Consider the following 14,846-nt stretch of genomic DNA (forward strand, 5'->3'; position numbering starts at 1 on the left):
TCACATGAATAAAATAGTAGATCCCTCTATTTCATTTTATTTATGAGGTTCATTTCTCATCTGGACTCCCCCTTCTTAGAATGAAGTCTCTAAGTCTCTTACAGCCGTCAACCATCTAAGGACCATCATGTTATACAGTTCGGTCCAGAATTATTTGGACAGTGACACAATCTTCATGATTTGGGCTCTGCTGCCACCACATTGGAATTGAAATGAAACAACGGAGATACAATTGAAGTGTAGATGTTCAGGTTTAATTCAAGGGGTTGAACAAAAATATCCTGTGAAACGTTTAGGAATTGTCACCATTTTTCTACACAGCCTCCTCATTTCAGGGTCTCAAAAGTAATTGGACAAATTAACATTATATTAAATAAAATGGTTTTTTTAATACTTTGTAGAGAATCCTTTGCAGGCAATGGCGGCCTGAAGTCTGGAGCCCATGGACATCACCAACGCTGGGTTTCCTCCTTCCTGATGCTTTGCCCGGCCTTTACTGCAGCGTCTTCAACTTGTTGCTTGTTTGTGGCTCTTTATGCCTTAAGTTTTGCCTTAAGCAAGTGAAATGCGGGTTGAGATCTGGTGATTGACTTGGCCATTGCAGAATATTCCACTTCTTTGCCTTATAAACTCCTGGGTGGCTTTCGCAGTATGTTTTGAGTCATTGTCCATCTATACTGTGAAGCGACGTCCAATCAACCTTGCTGTATTTGGTTTAAGCCCATATTGATTATATAACTGTATATCCAATAAGTTTTTGTAAACAGCTAAAATGCCAAAACTTGTGTCACTGTTGAAATAATTCTGGACCTAACTGTATATACAGAGCGAGATCTGCTCTATGCAATGGCTATCTGTTCTGGTATAAAGAATGAGGTCCTGAGTGAGTGACCCTATATTCTAATTGGTGGGACAACCACTTTAACTGGGACAGCCACTTTTATTGAATACCTGATTAGATTTTGGTTAAAATGAATGCAGAACTTCTAAATGGGTCACAAACGTTGTAGTGACTCTTGCATACGGGCAGGAGTGCAATATCGATAATTTAATTTAACTTTTCAAAAAGTTTCTCTCTTTTCATTTCCTCCATGCCCTCTGCTAATATTACAGATCATTGACATATAACATAGTATTTTAAAAAATGATGTAGCATAAAACATAGAGAAAATAATAACATTAGATTTTTAAATTTCCAATAATATTAAAAAATATCCTAATATCTAAAAAATGTTTTTTACCCTAAACTCTCGATGATTGCAATAAAATGAATCTATTTTTCTAAGAGAAGAAATAGAAATTAGCAGTTCACCTCTAACTTTGACTCTTTGATGAACCTGAGAAATATTATAATGCACCGATCACATAACACTCTGTGGTCTCTCTGTGAAATTATAACATTTTTGCCTGTGAAAATCATTCATGTAATTTTGGTTGCGAGAATTTATAACTGAACTTATGTACAACATACAACAAAACCAAATAGGGAATTCTATGAAAATTTGAAGAGGTCGAAAAGGGTGTGAATATATGGAGTCTATGGGCGTATGACTTATTTTGTCTCCTGTCAGATGTCATCAGTGGTGTTTTTGAAAGATTATTTGGGTTCGATTTAGGAATCATGCACATGACCATATGCAATTTAGTGCATAATAGGGCAATCAGTATGGAAGAACCTTGCCCATTGTATTTTTGACGTTTGTGGTCCATATTATTTGCAATCTATGAGACCATATTCTCCATCTAGACTTAGGCTGACATGTGGCATCCGATGGAGCATACTGTAAATTATTTAATGTAAAGCCCACAATACGGAAAAAAAGAGAATGATATGTGCAAAAAAAGTTCTTTATTTTATCATGATTATTTGCCGTTTCATAACTGGATAAATGATATAAAAAAACATTGGGTTGGGATAACCCATACGGCTTTATCTTCCTTGTTCCATTTCTTGAGGTTATATTTTAGAATATATTTTTCCTCCAAATCTATGATTCTTCGTAGCTCAGTTTCCATGCCACCAGTGGTATGCCTGGTCATATAGGATGGTGGTGTAGGTTGTGACTGCACTTGTACCTTTATCATAATATTCCCTAGGAAAAAAAATAATTTCAGTCATGTGCATTTTTATAACAAAGCATAAAATCCATATATACCCTACATGGCCAACACTACATGGCCACATCTATTACTAACAGATGCATAATATTAAAGGGGTTGTCCACTCAGAAAAAATCCTGTCCATATGCTCTGTTAGGCCCTTGACTTTGGCCCCCCTTTCATGACTTCCCAACTGCAAAGAGTAGGCCTTGCACCACCAGACTTTGAATAACTCTCTATTGCATGGTTACCCATCAGTTTCAGACTAGGGTTTCCTGGGCCGACCAGAGGAGATGATTCTGAGGTCCCATGCTCCATCGATATACAACATGTCCATGTCTACTTTAATTGCACCATAATCCTTGTCGTTATCATTGTACACACAGGAAGTATCATCAATGAGGTCTAATAGGATATTTTTGAGTCATCCCATAAGAAATAGACCCCAGTGCTAAGTGATTGGCTCCAAGTCATTTCCAAATGGGTTGTCTTCTGGGCCACCTTTGGGTCTTTTATAGTGTCAGAAGTGTGGGCCAACTGGAGGATCTTCTCTTAGGGTGGTATTACACGGCCCGGCCTGCGCCGTGTAAACGAGCGCCGATCAACCAGATAGCTGATTGTTTGCTCCTTTCACAAGGAGCTAGTATGGGGAAGAGGGCTCGTTACTACGATCGCTCGTCCTCATACATTTCTATCATGTTGGCAGAACGTCTCCTTGTTTACACAGGGAGATGTGCTGCTGACAGCGATAATAGTTTTTGTATTTAAAAAAGATACGATCAGCTGATAAACGAGCGTTTGCAGGGCAATTATCTGGAATGAGCATTTACAGAGTGCTCATTTGCACGATAATTGGCCAGTGTAAAAGGACCTTTACTCTTGTGGGTTAGTTCGACCCGGTCGCAAATTTACTTTTTTGGACGCCATGCAATGCTACATTTATCCTTCAATGTCACTACAGAGAAAATGTGCAAGCGCTGGCAGTTTCCACCTGATATAACACCTGATCACCAGGGTTGTTTCCAGTAGCTGAAGCCCAGGAGGTCTACATTCAGAAGAGGGTTGTCCTCCATGGACAACCCCTTTTAGCAAACAGCCATGTAATTTCCATTGACAAACATAAGAAGTAAAATGGGTTGTACAGAAGAGCTCAATGTCTTTCAATGTGGCACCTTTCCATTATAACATTCATCAAATTTTTGCCCTGCTCAAGCTACTTGCGAATCAGTTGCGAAATGTCACCCGATGTTTCTACAGTGCTTTACTAATATACTTACTTAAATTTATCCTCTACTCGTGTGGATTTTGCCTTGTCAATCAGTTCTTGAGTTTTTCCACTGACTTGTTCCCACGCTGTACTCAACATGTCCTGGGCTTGAGTTAAGTATGTGGGCGATTCCCGCTTCTGTATCCTATAACTCTCAATTCCTGTAAACAGCGAAACATTGAGGGATGTTGAGGATATTTCCAGTGGTTGCATACAGCTACCTCAATATCTATCCGGAAAACGGTGTAATTCAGCTGTTTATAGATCCTGAACAGTAGGACATTTATCTCTTTTATAAGGCACAATTTTGGTAAATATTTTGCATCAGTATTCGTAAGCCAAAACCAGGAATGGGTACAATTCTTTCCATTATACTTTTCTCTATGTTGGTTGGACGCCTGGCTTTGGCTTCCAAATACTGATACAAAAAACTGACCAAAATAATGTTGTGTGAAAGCGGCCATTATCATATTGTACATGTGATGTCATCAGTGAGTAGATATTGGACCTAGGTATAGTTTTTACACTGGACACAATAAAATCTATGGCTCTACAACCCTCATCATAGTAAATGAAGTCACAACACTTGACACATACAGAGACATAACTATAGGAGATGCAGAGGTTGAGCATGGGTGTACCCCAAAAAGGTACCACTGGCCAATATGAGGAACTCAATTGGGGCTTCTCAATGTCCCTAACCCTAGTAGACCTTACTAAAACAAATTACATCAAATTATTTCCAAGGCTATGCTCAAACACTGTGCTGCCTATTTAAAGAGGACCTGTTAGCTCTCCTAACATGTCCGTTTGAGCAAATACTGTTCTGGTATTCCCCATAATATAACAATACTGGATCATGTATTTTTAGAACTCTGCATTGTACCGTTCCTCTGTTATACCTACTAGAAATTTATGAATAAATAGACAACTGGGTGTTACCAGTTGGGGGTGTGTCCCAACACAGCTTGACGCTGTCCAATCAATGTTGACAAAGTGACACTGTGCAGGGACACACCCTTTTGACAAGGGGAATGGTAACGCCCAATTGTTAATTGATTCATACACTCCCAGGAGGAATAACAGAGGGATAACACAATACGGATATCTAAAAAAAAGATCCATAATTGTTATTTCATGGGAAATACAAGTATTTGCTAAATTAAAGACGTGTCAGGAAAGATGACAGGTCATTCTTAAAGCAAATGTGGGCACAGTGTGATTACACCCAAGAGATATGGTGTGTACCCCCTGGGTACCCATATACCACGGTTGAGAACATAGGCTATAAAACCTAGGCTGTAAAGGATGGGTGATAGTTGAAGGGACCCTCCTATAGATCGCCCAGAAATGTTTAATTACGCCTATGGACACATACAGTAATCCTGCGTAATCCATCTACATCCTCTATAAACAAACCCCTAAATTCACCTTATTTTCAGGAGTTGTCATCAATTTTGTTTTTAAAGACTGACCTAAATGTTAAGGTTTGCGGTGAAAATTTCACTTTCCTTTCACATCCATATAATTCTCCATAGGGGGCAGTATTATAGTAATTAATGCTTAAAATGTATGTGCCCTTCTCTGTTATCATAACAAACTCATTCAGATGGATTCCTTAACTATCATTATACAAGTAAAACACGTGACTCTTTTCTCCTCACATGATAAGATTGCCGAAATCTATACCCAGAGAAAGGCCCGAAATAAAGCGAACCGCCCATCTGAATGAGGTCGCGATGACAAGGGATATGATTCCACATATCTAGTGTACATAGACTACATGGGGTACAGATCCTAAAATGATCCTACAAAGAGGTTGTAAGCTTTGGAAAACCTTTCTGTTAAATGGGACCCCAAGCAATCAGCTGTAATCTGTAAGGGTAGGGGACCTTCCAGCAAGAGTTAAATTCCCCTGCAGTGCCCCCACAGGGCAAATAAAGTTTTACACCCTCGTTTTCTAAACCAATCAACCCCACACACAGTAGATTCATAATAGAAATGAATGATTATACGGAAATATTAATACAAACCTGTGCTGAGGAGCAGCAGAAGGAGGGAAATAGATAAAACTTGTCTTCTATTCATGATCTTGAACAATATCTACAGGTCACCTACAAAAAGGGTTTAGATATTTTAGTTATGTTTTTGTTGGATTGTTCGGTAAAATGTATTATTTACATTTACATTATTTTTCCCCTGTAAACTTACTTAATAAAATGTTATTTTCCAGATGACCCCTATTATTGCATATTTGTCAGACTGAATGATTTGTGATCTTAGATGAAATGCAATGTTTGATAGAGAAAAACGGATTAATCACAGATCACAAATTCTGTTATTAAAATTGCCTTTATCTACGGGATTAATCACCCATATCGCTAATGTGAACTGCCACCTTAACCCTAATAATTGTTAATACCACCTTTATAACTGCAATAATAGAAAGCAAAAACGTCATATTTTATCAGTCTTTCCTATCGCTGTTCAAGAATTTCAGCGACTCCTCCGTGCAAAACTTTTGTAATTCAGACCCATTGATAAGTTTTCATGCATGGACTGCCTATTTCATGTCCTGATTCAGACCAGGAGTGGGCCAGTACAAGTTTTCCGTAATTTTGTTTCTCCTCAGTCATTCAAATATAGATTTAAAGGGGTTGTCCACTACCAGAGAACTGATGACCTATCCACAGAATAGGTAATCAGTGTATGATCGGTGCGGGACCCGGACCCCACATCGTTAAGCCACTCTGGCTGCCCCCAAGCACTGGACGTTCATGCCGGAAGCAGTTTGCTCCGGTCACGGAATAGCGGCTGAGCTGCAGTACTGTTCAAGTGAATAGGAGCAGAGCTGCAATTCTGCAGGACGGCCGCTGTGCAATGTACAGAGCCAACTGCTTCCGGCTCCGTACATAGCTTTATGTGCCATAACATCTGGTGCCCGCAGGCAATGGGAACAACTGATCGCTACAGGATTGAAGTGTTGGACCAGCAACGATGATATTCTGATGATCTATCCGGTGAATAGGTCATCAGTTGTCTGGTAGTGGACAACCCCTTTAAGGCACTTTTACACTGGGCAATGATCTGGCAATCGAGCATTCATAAGAAACGCAAACGCTTGTAGCAATAAATATTATTGTTGTTGGCAACACATCTCCTTGTGTTAACAGGGAGATGTGCTACCGACATGATGGAAATGTAATAACGATCGCTCGTCCCCATATATAACCGATCCTTGTTTCTTGTGAAAGGAGCAAATGAGCGCTGATCAATGAGCCATCTCATTGATTGGCGCTCGTTTTTTTACGCCTCATATCAGGCCGTGTAATAGGACCCTTACTTTTGTATCTTGGGTTATTGACCAAATTAGGCCCCCGTTAGCATATTTTATTGGTTCCCATAGATACTTTCTGTTAGGTCATCATATAATGGCCCTACCTTGAAGAAGTTTGTACTGACAAATGTCTTTTGAAAACTATTTTGAAGACTATTGAAAAAGTTATACGCTGTTGCCCTTTTCCTGTACCTTCATAGAGCCTACACCAGTACAGAAGTGTTCTCAGTAACAGACTTGACCAACTGGATTCACCAGAAGAAATTTTATGAGGGCCCATCCTACAGCTAACATACATGTCCACTTCTAATTATATCGTAAACTGTTGTTACTGGTGCAGGCACTGCTATATTAAGGATTATTTTATTTCATTCCTTTGCTTTTAAAACCCCAACAAATCTCAGGTTCACACACAAAGAAGTCAATTTACATATTACATATTACAGTAGCAGCAGTGTGGGTGAGATTTTAACAATTCTCGTCTCCACACAGCGGAAAAAAGCTAACAAAAAAAAACGAACATTAAATTGACCTGCGGTGCGGTTTCTTCAGACGCAGCTTGTCAATTAATGTTGCGGAATCACAGCTCTTCTGTTGCGGGTTGAATTCAAAGGAGTGCTTAAACCCGCAACAAAGTAGTGTGTTGCGACATTTGCAGCAGAATCACAGCGGCAGAAATTCTGCCGCAAAAATTGCAAGTAATAAAAAAAAAAAGTTATACTTACCCAGAGCTCCCTGCTTCTTCTCCTGTCCGGCCTCCAGGGATGACGTTTCATCCCATGTGACCGCTGCAGCCAATCACAGGCTGCAATGGTCACATGGCCTGCAACGTCATCCCAGAAGGCCAGACTATGCGCAGAGAAGAGGGAGGGGGTATTTTTCCAGTGCTGCTTTACGTAGTGGAAATTCCGCCAGAAAAACGCACCACAATGTGATGCACTTTTTCAGACGGCATTACCTGCGGTGTTCAGGGTGGATACACTGTGCAGCTTGACGCAGCGTATCGGCCCTGAATACGCTGTGTGTGTTCTTACCCTGACAGTATGTTTCTGGAGTGTGGGTGGAAACCGGAGGAAACCCAGACAAACATGGGGACAACATACAAATTTCATGTAGATGTTGGTCTTGGCCAGATTCAGGACCCCAGTGCTGCCAGGCAACAGTGCTAACCTCTGAACCCCCATGCTAACCTCTGAGCCACCATGCTATCCTCTGAACCACCATGCTAACCTCTGAGCCACCATGCTAACCTCTGAGCCACCGCGCTATCCTCTGAGCCACCGTGCTAACCTCTGAACCATCATGCTAACCTCTGAGGCACCGTGCTAAACTTTGAACCACCGTGCTAACCTCTGAGCCACCGTGATAACCTCTGAGCCACCATGCTATCCTCTGAACCACCATGCTAACCTCTGAGCCACCATGCTAACCTCTGAGCCACCATGCTAACCTCTGAACCACCATGCTAACCTCTGAGCCACCATGCTAACCTCTGAACCACCGTGCTAACCTCTGAGCCACCGTGCTAACCTCTGAACCACCGTGCTAACCTCTGAGCCACCGTGCTAACCTCTGAGCCACCGTGCTAAATTCTGAGCCACCGTGCTAACCTCTGAACCACCGTGCTAACCTCTGAGCCACGTGCTAACCACTGAGCCACCGTGCTAACACCTGAACCACCGTGCTAACCTCAGAACCACCGTGCTAACCTCTGAATCACCGTGCTAACCTCTGAGCCACCATGCTAACCTCTGAGCCACCGTGCTAACCTCTGAGCCACCGCGCTATCCTCTGAGCCACCGTGCTAACCTCTGAACCATCGTGTTAACCTCTGAGCCACCGTGCTAACCTCTGAGACAACATGCTAACCTCTGAACGACCGTGCTAACCTCTGAACCACCATGCTAACCTCTGGACCACCGCACTAACCTCTGAACCACCGCGCTAACCTCTGAGCCACCATGCTAACCTCTGAGCCACCGTGCTAACCTCTGAGCCACCGCGCTATCCTCTGAGCCACCGTGCTAACCTCTGAACCATCATGCTAACCTCTGAGGCACCGTGCTAAACTTTGAACCACCGTGCTAACCTCTGAGCCACCGTGCTAACCTCTGAGCCACCATGCTATCCTCTGAACCACCATGCTAACCTCTGAGCCACCATGCTAACCTCTGAGCCACCGCGCTATCCTCTGAGCCACCGTGCTAACCTCTGAACCATCATGCTAACCTCTGAGGCACCGTGCTAAACTTTGAACCACCGTGCTAACCTCTGAGCCACCGTGCTAACCTCTGAGCCACCATGCTATCCTCTGAACCACCATGCTAACCTCTGAGCCACCATGCTAACCTCTGAGCCACCATGCTAACCTCTGAACCACCATGCTAACCTCTGAGCCACCATGCTAACCTCTGAACCACCGTGCTAACCTCTGAGCCACCGTGCTAACCTCTGAACCACCGTGCTAACCTCTGAGCCACCGTGCTAACCTCTGAGCCACCGTGCTAAATTCTGAGCCACCGTGCTAACCTCTGAACCACCGTGCTAACCTCTGAGCCACGTGCTAACCACTGAGCCACCGTGCTAACACCTGAACCACCGTGCTAACCTCAGAACCACCGTGCTAACCTCTGAATCACCGTGCTAACCTCTGAGCCACCATGCTAACCTCTGAGCCACCGTGCTAACCTCTGAACCACCGTGCTAACCTCTGAGCCACCGTGCTAACCTCTGAACCACCGTGCTAACCTCTGAGCAACCGTGCTAACCTCTGAACCACCGTGCTAACCTCTGAACCACCGTGCTAACCTCTGAGCCACCGTGCTAACCACTGAGCTACCGTGCTAACCTCTGAGCCACCGTGCTAACCTCTGAACCACCGTGCTAACCTCTGAACCACCGTGCTTACCTCTGAACCACCGTGCTAACCTCTGAGCCACCTTGCTAACCTCTGAGCCAACATGCTAACCTCTGAACCACCGTGCTAACCTCTGAGCCACCGTGCTAACCTCTGAACCACCGTGCTAACCTCTGAGCCACCGTGCTAACCTCTGAACCACCGTGCTAACCTCTGAGCCACCCTGCTAACCTCTGAACCACCGTGCTAAACTCTGAACCACCGTGCTAACCTCTGAGCCACCGTGCTAACCTCTGAGCCACCGTGCTAAACTCTGAGCCACCGTGCTAACCTCTGAACCACCGTGCTGACCTCTGAGCCACCGTGCTAAACTCTGAACCACCGTGCTAACCTCTGAGCCACCGTGCTAACCTCTGAACCACCGTGCTAACCTCTGAACCACCGGGCTAACCTCTGAACCACCGTGCTAACTTCTGAGCCACCGTGCTAACCTCTGAACCACCGTGCTAACCTCTGAGCCACCGTGCTAACCTCTGAGCCACCGTGCTAAACTCTGAGCCACCGTGCTAACCTCTGAACCACCGTGCTGACCTCTGAGCCACCGTGCTAAACTCTGAACCACCGTGCTAACCTCTGAGCCACCGTGCTAACCTCTGAACCACCGTGCTAACCTCTGAGCCACCGTGCTAACATCTGAACCACCGTGCTAACTTCTGAGCCACCGTGCTAAACTCTGAACCACCGTGCTAACCTCTGAGCCACCGTGCTAACCTCTTAACCACCGTGCTAACCTCTGAACCACCGTGCTAACCTCTGAGCCACCGTGTTAACCTCTGAGCCACCGTGCTAACCTCTTAGCCACCGTGCTAACCTCTGAGCCACCGTGTTAACCTCTGAGCCACCGTGCTAACCTCTTAGCCAACGTGCTAACCTCTGAGCCACCGTGCTAACCTCTGAGCCACCATGCTAACCTCTGAGCCAACATGCTAACCTCTGAGCCACCATGCTAACCTCTGAGCCACCATGCTAACTTCTGAGCCACCATGCTAACATCTGAGCCACCATGCTAACTTCTGAGCCACCATGCTAACCTCTGTACCAACATTCTAACCTCTGAGCCAACATGCTGCCCAAAATTGTTACTTCCCATATTGGGAGTCTAACCTGGGCCTCCTGGGAAACAAGATAATCTCCATCAGCAAGTTCCCTCATCAGGATTGGTTGCAGCTGGCCCTCATGGACCCTGTTGTGAAATGGTCATATTATTTTGTAGGAACTTGTGCCACCAGAAGATTCCCTAGCTCTCTGATCGGTCGCCTCTATGAATCTATAGATATGCCCATGATGCATCCAAGGAAGGTCAAGATGATTTAATTTGGGGTTAAGTGAAAGTGGTCCTCCCCTTTAATGATGGACTGTTAAACGTATTACTATTTGTTTGCATAAAATGTGACAAGTCCTTTTACACAAAGCTTCTGAATTCCCCTTTAATGTTAAGTGGAATATTCTAAGAAGTTGACGTGTGTATTGACGTGTTGAGATAACAACGAAAAAATAATTTCAAATGTTTTTGTTCAGCGCAAAGTTCCCACACAGCTCAGCATTTAATCTTGATGGTCATCTACAGGCTTCTGGTATCAGAATTATCTCAGTGACTTGAAATAGAAGCATGAACCTTCCCTTGCTAAAGTCATCTGAACATTTTTGGGGTTTGTGGTCTTCAAAAAATGTAATATTAGACAGAGGGCTCATGTACATGGCCATATTATAGATCTCTGTTGTATGGATACAGTCCCCGTAGACCGCTATGGACCCATACTGTACCTCCACATGCCTTAAAAATAAATACAGAGGCACATACATGCCCCGAGGCGTAACTTGAAGCTCCTAGACCCCAAAACAAAATCTCTTAAAGGGCACCCCACCTACCATATACTATTTATAATAGTGGTGTCTTCTTATATGGCAGGGGGCTATTAGAGATGCGCAGGTACAAGGACCCACACTTTATACATTACTACATTTCCTCAATTGTGTTACACTAGATGACATACATCCCGTTTTAAGTTATACTTATTACTATATAATAGTAACTTACCTTGGAAATAAAACAACTTTTGCGGAATTGTCATAGAATAATCTGTGTAAGACAAAAATTGCAACACATTAGATTTAATTCAAAGTCAATGACACATTGCAACAGAAAAGTTGGATCGCGTATGAACAATAAGATAGCAATAAAAGCAGATGTAGCAGAGCTGAGTTAGCAACCCACATACAGTCTAGTTCCCTCTAAGCAAAAAACATCCATAATATCCCCATCATCCCTGTCTTCTCCCGGCCTCTTTCCCTCCATCCTTACCTCCTCTGAAGTATCACGAGGCTCATGGGTCTCTTTGTTATATACTCTTTCTGCTGTGTTGTCAGGACTGAGGTTCTAAGTCCAAGCAAACAGTGAGCTCAGTGTCCAGAGGTCGGCTACATCTGATCTGTGTCTGTATTCAGAGCAGCACATGTATACCAGTATCAGCATTTTGGGTATATGACTTCTATTCTGTGTTCGCTCGCTCAATTTGGTCAGATCATATTGAATTCAGAACCTGCAAATGCACTATAGAAAGTTCCACCTTAATTTATTAAGGTGGAACTTGCACCAGGCTGGAAAGTTTTTTGCACTAATTAATTTTGGGCTCTAAGATTGGTTAAAGGGGTATTCCCATTGTTTAATGTTATGGCATATCACTAGGATTGGTGGCGGTCCGACCTGTTGGACGACCCAACTAATGCAGAAAACGAAGGGACAGAGGTCCCTTCGACATTTCTCCACATGGTGGTTCTCCCGGCCAACCGCTGTGCAGGAAAATGCATCACAGCCCAATTTATTTGAGCTGCATGTGTGCTTACACCAAACCGATTAAAGGGGTTGATCCAGAATGTTACCAAACCACAGGATAGGTGATAACTGTCTGATCTCTTGGGACACCCACGATCGCAAGAATATATCCTCCTCACTTCACTCTCCCCGCAGGGAGGAGCTTGAATGGAGTGGCGGTCAAACATGCCCCCGCCACTCCAGTCAATATCTATGGGAGTGACAGAGACAGCCGATTCCCATGGACTTCAAATGGAGTGGCAGCGGGCATGCTCGACCGCCGTTCCATTCAATGACTTTCTCACTGTGGTCAAGCAGTGAGAACGAATAGGGGTGTTCGGGACACCTGTTCTTGCAATCTGAGGGGGCCCCAAGCGGAAGGGCAATTATCACCTATCCTGTAGATAGGGGATAATTGTCGCTTCTGGGAATACCCCTTTAAGCATAATTTACAGGATACTGGAATTGTGAAAATTAACTTAGTATCTTCCACCCTAGTCCTCCACCAATCACACTTTTAGAGTAGATCTAATTAACATGCATCGAATATTTACACATTTGAAACCATTTTTATTATTGCTCCATCGCATCTTTAAAAGAAAAAGGCATTTTTATAAAATTATTTTGATTAAAAATGTCTTACCGTTTTGTGTATACAGCTCTTATCAGACCTATGTATTTCCATGGTTACAAGCAAAAAAAACAACCCAGTTTGTAGTTTGATGTTACTCCCTACCACCTTACCTACTGACTGTAGATTATCAAGAAGTGGGGCAGAGGGAGTAGAGTAACACATGACTGCAGGATCAGACTACACAAAGGATTTGTTTGTAGTCTGTTATCATAGAGACACATAGATTTTCATAGGAGTTGTAAACAACAAAACCGTAAGATATTTTTTATCAAAATTATTTGCATCATTTTTATTTTAGATATTGTTGGAGCAATAAATAAACCCTTATAGGGTTTTTCCCATCTTGGATATGTATGGCATATCCACAGGTTATGTCATAAATGTCAGATAGATGCGGGTATCCCCACTGGGACCCGCATCTATCTCTGGAACGGGACCACTGACCCTTGTCTTACTTTGTCTGGCTACTACTGCTCTCTGGCCACAGTCTGATGATGTGTTTCGGAGTACGGAAACAGTTGAGCTCGCTGAGCTACGATATTTCTGTAATTTCCATAGAAGTGAATGGAAGTTTTGGAAACAGCACAGCACGGCGAGCTATGCTGTTTCCTTAGTTTCAAGAACCTGCATCTAGCAGACATTTATGGCATATCCCGTGGATAAGCCATAAATGTCCAAGATGTGAAACCCCCTTTAAGGCTCTAGATATAGCCAGTAATGCAAAAAATGTACTAGGTATTTTTTGCAAATGATCTCTTCCCTGTTGCCATATCTCCTATCAGGGCCAGCCATAGGGGTGTGCGACCTGTGCGAGTGCACAGGGCGCTGCACCCAACCCATGTATATATGATAATCTATAAAACGTTAACAAATTCATGACAATTCATGGAAATAATCTTTTTAAAATGTATCTCCAGTTTAGAGGCGCACTGCATGAAATATATACAGTATATGCCTCTGTGTGTGTTTATATGTGCCTGTGTGAGTATATTTATCACTGTTGTGCATAGGACTGCAGGTAAGACTACTACATTATCTGTACTCAGAGAGTTATCACTGTGTATTATCTGTGGTGTTACATAGGACTGCAGGTAACATCTACTACATTATCTGTTCTCAGAGAGTTATCACTGTGTTATCTCTGGTGTTACATAGGACTGCAGGTAACGTCTACTACATTATCTGTACCCAGGGAGTTATCAATGTGTTATCTGTGGTGTTACATAGGACTGCAGTTAACACTACTACATTATCTGTACCCAGGGAGTTATCAATGTGTTATCTGTGGTGTTACATAGGACTGCAGTTAACACTACTACATTATCTGTACCCAGGGAGTTATCACTGTGTTATCTGTGGTGTTACATAGGACTGCAGGTAACACTATTACATTATCTGCAATCAGAGAGTTATCACTGTGTTATCTGTGGTATTACATAGAACTGCAGGTAACATCTACTACATTATCTGTACTCAGAGAGTTATCACTGTGTGTTATCTGTGGTTTACATAACATCTACAACATTATCTGTACTCAGAGAGTTATCACTGTGTTATCTGTGGTGTTACATAGGACTGCAGGTAACATCCACTACATTATCTATACTCAGAGGATTATAACTGTGTGTTATCTGTGGTGTTACATAGGACTGCAGGTAATACTACTATATTATCTGTACTCAGAGTGTTATCACTGTGTTATATGTGGTGTTACATAGGACTGCAGGTAACACTACTACATTATCTGTACTCAGGGCGTTATCACTGTGTGTTATCTAT

The 14,846-nt window shown here is 43.1% G+C and overlaps 1 protein-coding gene across 1 annotated transcript; it reads right to left on the reverse strand.

Annotated features, from left to right (window-relative positions):
• Window positions 1-1,832: 1,832 nt before the first annotated feature.
• APOC2 (apolipoprotein C2) lies at window positions 1,833-11,707 on the reverse strand. Its single transcript, XM_075840243.1, has 4 exons — window positions 11,660-11,707; window positions 5,401-5,481; window positions 3,378-3,528; window positions 1,833-2,093 (listed from the first exon to the last, which is right to left on the reverse strand). The coding sequence occupies exons 2-4, from the start codon at window positions 5,453-5,455 to the stop codon at window positions 2,006-2,008; spliced, it is 294 nt and encodes a 97-aa protein (XP_075696358.1). The 5' UTR covers window positions 5,456-5,481; window positions 11,660-11,707; the 3' UTR covers window positions 1,833-2,005.
• Between the last annotated feature and the right edge of the window lie 3,139 nt (window positions 11,708-14,846).

Source organism: Rhinoderma darwinii, chromosome 10 (genome assembly GCF_050947455.1).
Source record: "Rhinoderma darwinii isolate aRhiDar2 chromosome 10, aRhiDar2.hap1, whole genome shotgun sequence".
NCBI lineage: Eukaryota > Metazoa > Chordata > Amphibia > Anura > Rhinodermatidae > Rhinoderma > Rhinoderma darwinii.